Source organism: Pituophis catenifer, unplaced genomic scaffold (assembly GCF_029215685.1).
Source record: "Pituophis catenifer annectens isolate HBS135680 unplaced genomic scaffold, rPitCat1.0.hap2 SCAF_1, whole genome shotgun sequence".
NCBI classification, from domain to species: Eukaryota; Metazoa; Chordata; class Lepidosauria; order Squamata; family Colubridae; genus Pituophis; species Pituophis catenifer.
In genome coordinates, this window is record NW_027256881.1 from 163,051,193 (window position 1) to 163,061,076 (window position 9,884).

The window sequence follows — 9,884 nt, forward strand, 5'->3', positions numbered from 1 at the left end:
GTAAATGTGGCGGGGGGGGGGGGGGACCAATAAAACTTTTTTTAAAAAAAAAGAAATTCAAACCCCAAAGCAAAAAAAAAACAGCTGAAAGGAAAACTCAGAGCAGCCAAAAGCCATTAACTGCTATTACAAAAGTAACAAAGCTGACCATAGAAACACTTAAGTAGAGCAATAAAGATAAGTGGGACCAGGCTGAAAATAACTCACCAAGGCAAAACCAGAACTCCCTTTTCCTGGACCATGACAGGATAGGAAAAACAAAGGTCCTGGAACCAGGATTAACCCATTAAGACAGGAAGACAAAAACTCAGGGCAATCACTTCAACTAGAGGCACATCAAAACCCATCAAACTACAGACGCTTCAAAGGGAAAATAGGTATAAAAAACCACAGACACAGAATCCCAAACTGCTTGTTAGTCAGGAATGCTTGAGCTGTGCCACTACTTTCTCTTGCCTTCCTGAATTAAAGAGTTCTGCTTTCTGGCAGCTTATTTCAGTGTCAATTTCTTCTCATCACCGGTGACTGCTTCCCAGCTGGGGAACCAGGAAATTTCTTCCAACAACAGGTTGTGACTGGCTGAAGTGGTTGCAGGTTGGAAAACTGAAGAAGGAAAGAAACACCAGACAAAAAGCAAGAAACAAAGTTTTATTGAATAATTTTGGACACTTGGGAAGCATCAGAAGGAGTAATTCATAACAAAACTACCCACAATGTTGATCAAGTTTCATATCCTACCAGCCTCTTTCCTCACTCCCTACCCCCATTATTTAAATTGCTTTTGGGGAAATAGTTAAAAAATAGCTGTATAGTTTCAGCATCAGCAAGGGATGATCACATATTAACAAGGAGTAGCAACATTGTTGAGTATCTAGCAGTATGGATGCCTAGTTAAGGCAAAAACAGAAAATACTTAGATAATTGAGCAGTGAGTTTGTTATTTTGCAGCTCACAAAATGCAAAGTAGTTGCTAGCCTGCAGCCCAACAAATATTTCTTTGCTGTCCTGTGAGTGTTGGAGAAATTTGAAAGTGCCTGGGGTTAGTATTTGACTTTTACCACACAGCATGAATTGTTATGATGGGTCAACTAGCAGCTTCCTACAGCTCCCTTCAGGATTATTCTTTCAGTCTGCTGAGGAATGATATGTTACTAGATAATTACCAGAACTTTATGCAAAGATTTAGAGCTGCATTTGACAATCTGACTTGGAGATATTTACAAGCTGCAAAGCAACCACAAAATTTATGAGTACGTATCAGATTTTCAATTATATGCTAGAGATGAGAGAGGGGGGGGAAGAGGGCCTTTAAGTTACTAATTCCTGATGACTATCTGGTTAAGTCACTGCAGTTTTCTTGGCAAGATTTCAGAAATGGTTTGCCACTGCCACCTTCTTAGGGCTAAGACAGAGATGGGTTTCAGCAGGTTCTGACCAGTTCTGGAGAACCGGTAGCGGAAATTTTGAGTAGTTAGGAGAACCAGTAGTAAAAATTCTGACTGGCCCCACCCCCATGTATTCTCTGCATCCCAAGTCCCAGCTGATTGGGAGGAAATGGGGATTTTGCAGTAACCTTCCCCTAGATTGGGGAGGGAATGGAGATTTTACAGTATCCTTCCCCTGCCACGCCCACCAAGCCACGCCCAAAGAACCAGTAGTAAAAAATGTTGAAACCCACCACTGGGCTAAGAGACTGTGACTGGCTGAAGGTCACCTTTGTGCCTAATGTGTCTGTGCCTAATGCAGAACTAGAATTTACAATCTCCCAGTTTCTAGCTCGGTGCAACCATTACCAAAGTGGCTCTACAATATTCATAAATATCATAGAGATACTTTAGCCCCTGTTTAGTAGCTGTCTTGTTTAGTGGCCATTAGTTATAGTGATGAAAAAGTAAATTCTTCCATTTGCAACTTTCACAGTTCTGTAAACCAAAGAAAAGCTGAGGAAAGACCATTACTACAGTTTCCATTTCATTTAGCAACCATTTTGCTTAATGACCAAGTTGCTGGTCCCAGTTATGGTTTCCTCAGACCCTGATGCCATAACATGTGCAAAATGGAGTTGTAAAAACCCCTTTGTCCTCAGGAGAGAAACAGGAAATACCTTCATTGATGTTTCTACTATGGAACCTTGGGACACCCAGCCAAGACTTGAACAGTTAAAGTAGAAGGTCTCTGAGTCATGCTGTACTTGTGGAAGCAGCTATATTACCCCTTAAATTAATGGGCAATATACCATCAATCGGAAACCAGGAAGCCAGTTCCCAACCAGGAGACTATACTGCATCAAAAGAATTAGCCATTTTAAAAGAGTTTCTGGGCTGATTTATGGTTATGATGATCACTTGGATTATAGAAAGAAAAATATAATGTAACTACACACAGAGAGATTAAAATACATTATACATATAGCTGCTGTGAAGAATATCAGAAGCCATTTATTTTTTCTTCTATGTCTTTTATCTTTTTCCTTCTTTATATAAGTTGTGTTAGTTTTTATCTTTTTGTTTAAAGGTTGTAATGATACAGTATATATATGTGGGAGCTGTGTGGCAGATTTGTTAGAACATTGATCCCTTCCCGGCTGGATATCCACATTGGAGGCAGCAATGCACCCCAACACACTAGCTGCCCATTAATTAATAAGATACAAAGAACTACTGGATTCTCAAGGAAAATTAAAAACACGGCAGGAACTTAGGGAACAAGGTATAGAAATGGATTGGTGGCCCTACCTACAAATACAAACTAGATGCAAATAAAGATAGTGAGGAAAGAGGAATCGAAATAAATCCCAATTGCCTAGACAAATTACTAGGACCTAAAAATGGAAACCTGATTTCAAAGATTTACAAATATTTATTAGAATTCGACCTGGCAGAAAATCTAGTTAAAGGACAAATGATAGCCTGGGCAAGGAATATTGGTAATATTGGTAAAAATATACAATTGGAAGAATGGGAAAGGGAAACCAACTATAGAATAACAAAATCAGTAGCATATAAGGAGAACCATTGCAAGATGTGGTACAGATGGTATCTAGCCCCTGCGAGATTGGCAAAGATGTATGCAAATCTTAATCCAACGTGTTGGAAATGCAAACATGCACAGGGAACCTTCTTTCATGTCTGGTGGCTTTGCCCAAAAATTAAGAAATATTGGACAAAAATAAAAATTTGGATATCAGAAATAACTGTTGAAGATATTGAGCTAAAACCAGAAATCTTTTTGTTAGGAATGCTTAAACAAAACATTAGAAAAGAAAAAAAATATCTAATATTACATATAATCACGGCGGCTAGGTTAGCCCTAGCACAAGTCTGGAAAACAGATCAATTGCCAACGGAGCAGCAAATAATTCAAAAAATCTATACATGTGCAGAAATGGATAGACTAACATTGAAATTGAAAGACAAGGAAGACTCACAGTATTTTAAGGTATGGGACTGTTGGTATGAGTGGATAAACTAATGGAAAAGAAGGTAAAGTTAAAATTTAGTAAGAAATTAAAAGTAATAATCATACACCGTCATTAAGATAAAAGAGAAAATAAGTCACTGGGTATAATTGTACTTATATATTACATATATTTAGTTTCTTGTGATTAGTATTGTTGATTGTATTTTAATGTTGTGAATGTTTTATATAATTTTATCTTTTTAAATTTAATAAAGTTTGTTTTTTAAAAGCAAAAAAAAAAAAGAACATTGATCCTTGACACAGGTTCAAATCAGGGGTGGGTTCTAAAAATTTTTACTACCGGTTCTTGTGAACCGGTGCAAACCGGGAGCAACCCACCACTGGTTCAAATCCTGATTGGTGCCCACCTTACCAGTAAGGGTCTTTGATCAAAGCACTTCACCTGCCTGCCTCAGATATGAAACTGACATGAAGTAAGAGAATCAGGCCGACTTAGATATCATCAGGAATAACAAGGTCCACCACCAGGACAATCTAATGATAAGTGAGCTAATGGAGGAAACCATACATGATGAGACAAGAACATCTGGAACTGATACAATGATTCTACAACAGCAGACCTAATGAAAGGGGATATATGTAGCGTATGAGGGAACTATAAATGGACAGAAGTCCCACTTTTTAAAAAATTCTTCCACCCTACACAAATGCACTCATTTGCCAAGGAGGAAATAATGCCCAGCTGCAAGCTGCAATTTCATTGGTAGAGGTTGTGCAGTCAGGCAAGGTCATAGGGCTGCATAATGAGGATAATGGGTAATAAATGAGGCAGAAACCAAAATGAGGAAGATTCATTGCCGAAATACAGAAACAAAGCTTTACATTGTGCAGATGCAGAGCAGAAACAACATACGTGGCATCAGCAGGTTCTCATGACCGGAAGCACGCAGTATGGAATTTTGACCACGTAGCTTGGATGCAACTGGTAAAATGTTTGCATTGCACAGAATGAGAAGTAGCTGAAGTTTCTACTTGGCCTTTAATAAAGGAGTCATGAAATCTATGAATTTCCCGCGAGAAAAAGGCAATACCTTCACCACTTGTGGGGCTTCCCCCTCTTCCTCTCATTCTGTTAATGCCTTTGATTGCAATGGACTCCTATTCATCTTTCTTGGACTTGCAGTGTTTGTCTCCTCTTGCCTGGCAGCAGCATCTCTTTACTATGTTGTTGCACTAAAAACTGAACTAGCAGTCCTCACCAGCAAGCTGAATGGCAGGATTCAGGCAAGCAATTCACTTCCACAGCTTGTTGAGCCCTTGGGAGAAACCAAGGCAGCCAGCCCCTTCATTCCATACTGGAAGATGGCCAATGCAGTTTCCAGCCAGGTGAGTTGAAAACCTTTGGGCACTGGAGGAGTTGAAGAGAGAGAGAGAGAGAGAGGGAGGGAGGGAGGGAGGGAGAGAGCGAGCGAGAGAGAGAGAGAGAGCAATTATAGTCTTCATGATGCTTATTTGCCTGTGTTTTGTCAGGGAATTGTTTTGGGATCACATCGGGGAAACCGAAACATAATGTGGACTGGAGACAGACATAGGGGGAAAAGATCCCCCTCTCAGAGAGGAGAAACAGGTACGGTAAGATCTGGTTGGATGAAGTAAGATCTGATTGGAGATCATAGTGATCTCTGGAAAAACACCTCAGGGTCCAGGACATTAAGAATTGTGGCTGAGCATGGAGGGTCTTATATGGACAAAATATCAGATGCTGATAGGGTAGATCTGAGATATCTGTAATAGCAAACTTTCCTGCTGAAAAGATGGGTGACTTTCAAGCTTCCACCCTTTAGATGAATTGTTGCTTGATGAACTTTAATCCTTCTCTCTCTTTCCCTGATCAGTTATCAGTGGAACTCAACTCATATACATCTAACCAAAGGTGAACTTGTGTATCTTGTGTATTTCATTTTATAATTGCTCTTATTAATATGGTTCATTTATTTTCAAAATATAATATTAGCAATACTATAATTCTAAACTGTCATTTTTTTTCCAGGCATAGTTTGAACGGGCCCCTAGCAACATGTATTCATTACAGAATATGAATGCACATTCCCTTGAACCAGTTTGAATTAAACACTCATTAGTAGTGTAGGAAGAGTTGCAATCAAAACTTTCCCAAAACTAATTATATTTTATTTCCTTTACTTGAATCCCACATTAATTTCCTTGTTTTTTTTCCCTTCTCTCTAATTTGAAATATCTCTTTCTAGTATTACAGTCATGTCTGCAATTGATGGCTGACAGCAAAAGTGCCATTCAGCAACATGGTAATGTACTAATTTCTTAACTTGATTTTGCGCAACCCACCAATTTTCTGTGAGTAGACATATTCTGCCATTGCATTATAATTGTTCAAATGCAACCTTGTTCTTAAATAATGCAGGAAGGTAAAATCCAATTATTTTCATTAGCATTTTACCACTCCACCTTTCCCACTTTTAGGGGAAACTCTGGATCAGCATTTTCAACTCTGATGGTCCACTGTTTCAATGGATGACACATGGGAATGCACAACCAATTATGGTTTGTCCATAAGTTTGTCCAAAACAAAGGGTTTGTTTCTATATCTTAACCAGTATATGCTAAAAAACTAGGATACCTGACTACAAGCCTTCTCCTACATTCCACTGCATTCTTTTAGTTCACCAACCTTCTGAGATGAGTTCAGATAGAGTCTGAACCCTGGTAGATCCATAAAAATATAGCTTCTGTCAGGAGGCTGTTCTTGAAACCTTGGTATACAAAAGCTACTTATCTCTTTTTTAAAATCCATATGTATTGTTAAAATATTGAAATAGATTACAAAAAATATTGAAAAAAGCACATATATTACAAAAAAAGTTGAAACAAGCAAGATGATACAAAAGCACTACTACATTTGAATTTTAAAAGTCATAGCGAAAAAATAAAAGGTAAATTACCTTTTAGTGTTTCATCCTTCTTTTCCCTTTGTATTCTCAACACTAGTCATGGCTTAGTTTTGTGAACTACTCATCAAACATTAATACTTGTTCTTAGTTTCTGTTTGAGCTACTCATCTGAAAGGCATAATGATTTTTTTCTTTTTTAAAAAATCATAGGAAATATACAAGGAAAATAGTTAATCCATGTTTAATGAGATACTAATAATTTTTCAGATGACTCAAGTATAGTTCCCTGGCTTCTTAGCTTTAAAAGAGGAACAGCTCTAGAAGAACATGGAAATAAAATACTGGTCAGAGAAACTGGCTACTTCTTCATATATGGTCAGGTAAAATAGAGAAAAAAGTTCTTTTACTAATCTGTCTGAAGTATTAATTTAAAGTTGTAATAAAATTTATTTGTTCAGGTTTTATATACAGATGAAATGTTTGTAATGGGACATTTGATTCAGAGGAAAAAAGCCCACGTCGTTGGAGATGATCTCAGTCTGGTTACATTATTTCGTTGCCTGCAAAACATGCCTGAAACCTCTCCTAACAATTCTTGTTATACTGCTGGTAATTATGAAAACCATCCTAAATTTATTGGCCTAGATAAGCATTTTACTGGTAGGAAAGAGAATTAGCCATATAAAAGGATTCATTAGTGGGTGGTGTGGTGGGCTATGCTGAACTCCTTACCTCCTTACTCATTAATTCCAGTTAATTCTATACTGCATATCTATTACACCGCACTACTGTAGTCTGCCTTTTCATCCATGTTGGAAGTCAAAATCCATATAGAAAAGGACTTACAGATAGTCTTTGATTTACAACAGTAATGGAACCTATCCATTACTGTCAAAAGTTGGGGTCTATATTAAATGAACCACACCATTAATAACCTCCCTATCCCTGCTCTCCCCAATGCATTCATTAAACAAATGCATGGGACATTAAGTAGAGCATGGGGTGACTTGGATGTGGGAGATCATGGGAGGCCTAGTGCAGGGACAGGCCCACCCACATTGGACCTCCCAAGGCTTCCACCTATCCTCTAAGATACCTCACACTCGCTTCCTGCCACTTGGGTTCCCCACATCCCTATCTACCCTGTCACAATCACACGCTTACCTTTCACGGATGTCCAGAGTTCAGGAAGTTGGAGTAGAGAAGGCCACTCCATTGCTGGGCCACATGGCAGAATTGAGGGGAAGAAATCCTTTCGGTTCTGCTATCCTTGCTATGTTTTGCTCCCCCAGGACCAGCAGCACTAGCTTTACGTTAGCATTGGTAATGCTGGAGAACCTGAGAAGAAATCCTGCTGGTTTTACTTTCCTCACAATCTTTGCCTCCCCCGGTGACAGCAATGCTAGCTTTACACTAGTATTGCTGGCCCTGGGGGAACAAAGCATAGCAATGAAAGCAAACCCAATAGGATTTCTTTTCCTTGATTGTGCCATAGGGCCCAGCAATAGAGTGGCCTTCCCTACTCCAACTTTGAGTTCTGGATATATTTGAAAGATAAGTGGGGACACGGTGACTGGGGGTGGGGGTAAGGAGTGTGTAGAAGCCGGTGAGGTGGAAAAGCAGGCCCAGTATCTGTGGGGACACAGTAAGCAGGATGAGGGGAAATAGGTGGGTGGATGTGCTGCAGTGTTTCTGTGGTCGATTATATGGGCCAATGACCATGAGGAAGCTGCCGACATTGTAACCTTGAAACGAGTTAATATATAGCTTTTGGTGGAAAGGGTGTTATAACTTTGAATGTTCATTAAATGGCCTATGGCATCTTGAGGACTACCTATATTTATTTATATACACCTTATTTATAGGTGTTTATAATGTGCATAACATGCATCGTTTAACCTCAAAATGAAAGAAGGTGGCAGCTTTGTCAATTAAAGACTAGCCAAATCATAGCCAATATGATTTGTTTTGATCTGGGTATATTAGACTGTTGTACTTAAAATGATTGCAATGTTTTGGCAGGTGTTGCAAAATTAGAAGAAGGAGATGAACTTCAGCTTACCATACCACGGACAAGTGCCAAAATAGTCTTGAATGGAGATGTCACATTTTTTGGTGCAGTCAGACTTCTGTGAAAGTCTTTTTGATGTTATTAATTGCCTCGCTTTTTCCAGTGCACCAAGATATTTCAGGAATTATGAAATAATTTGAAATCATTATGGGAGTTTCTTGAATGTTACCTCTTTAGTGAGTGGATTTTTTAAAAAATATATTAACTTATTCAGAAAGAGGAAATCCTACTCATGCTTGTCATATACTACCCTCTCATGTGTGGATTACCAGAAATGAAACTTTTCTTGTGAAAATATAAATAGCCTTATTACATAAGAAGAGTTGAACTTCTGCTGCATCAATTCTGGAGTTCAAAGTCTGTTCCCAAGAGGTTATCCTTATGAGCCCAGCAAAGTCACAGACAAGGTGTAAATATCTCAACTTTCCCTACATTTTCCCCAAGCAGCTGCAACTGGAGAATCAAGACTCACATCTTGCAGTCTGCAGAAGAGGAAGCAAGAAATCATGCTGCACCTGAACAGCATCAAGTGTCCTACAGAGAGCAATAAAAATATGAAGTATAGCAGGAAGTACATAGTTCCTCTTTAGGACACGCATAAACATGGTTTCAAATATGATCATAAATAAAAATAATGTTTATATGATTCTTATGCAAGTAACTATACCAGGATGTTAGATTTAAAGGGCTAAGCAAGCAAGACGTGTATATTCTATTTATCCACCTGCTAATAATCTGCAGATAATTCTAGAATAGAATAGAATAGAATAGAATAGAATAGAATAGAATAGAATAGAATAGAATAGAATAGAATAGAATAGGAGTTGGAAGGTCTTCTAGTCCAACCCCTTGCTTAGGCAGAAAATCCTATACCATTTCAGACAAATAGTTATCTAGTCTCTTCTTAAAAACTTCCAGTGTTGGAGCATCAACAACTTCTGGAGGCAAGTTGTTCCACTTATTACTTGTTCTAACTGTCAGGAAATTTCTCCTTAGTTCTAAGTTGCTTCTCTCCTTGATTAGTTTCCATCCATTGTTTTTTGTCCTGCCTTCAGGTGCTTTGGAGAACAGCTTGACTCCCTCTTCTTTGTGGCAACCCCTGAGATATGGGAACACTGCTGTCATGTCAACCCTTGTCCTTCTTTTCATTAAACTAGACATACCCAATTCCAGCAACTGTTTCTTATATATTTTAGCCTCCAGTCCCCTTATCATCTCTGTTGCTCTTCTCTGCATTCTTTCTAGAGTCTCAACCTCTTTTTTACATTGTGGCAACCAAAACTGGATAGTCTAGAATGGTTAAGAAACAAACATTCACTTCTGATGCATACCAAATATGTGTATCAGCACTAACTGTAAATTTTAGTTCATTTGTATTGTCTTTTGTTGGAAGAAATATCCTTCTGGGTTCAGTTCCAAGTGGGGAAAAAGACACTGGAAACATGGAGACTGCTTGGAAAGATGGT

General features: G+C 38.5%; 1 protein-coding gene across 1 annotated transcript; it reads left to right on the forward strand.

Annotated features, from left to right (window-relative positions):
- Window positions 1-4,473: 4,473 nt before the first annotated feature.
- Window positions 4,474-9,139, forward strand: TNFSF13B (TNF superfamily member 13b). Its single transcript, XM_070956749.1, has 6 exons — window positions 4,474-4,806; window positions 4,951-5,047; window positions 5,688-5,744; window positions 6,615-6,727; window positions 6,806-6,956; window positions 8,370-9,139. Exons 1-6 carry the CDS (start codon window positions 4,474-4,476, stop codon window positions 8,480-8,482), a joined length of 864 nt encoding a protein of 287 aa, XP_070812850.1. The 3' UTR covers window positions 8,483-9,139.
- The last annotated feature ends 745 nt before the right edge of the window (window positions 9,140-9,884 follow it).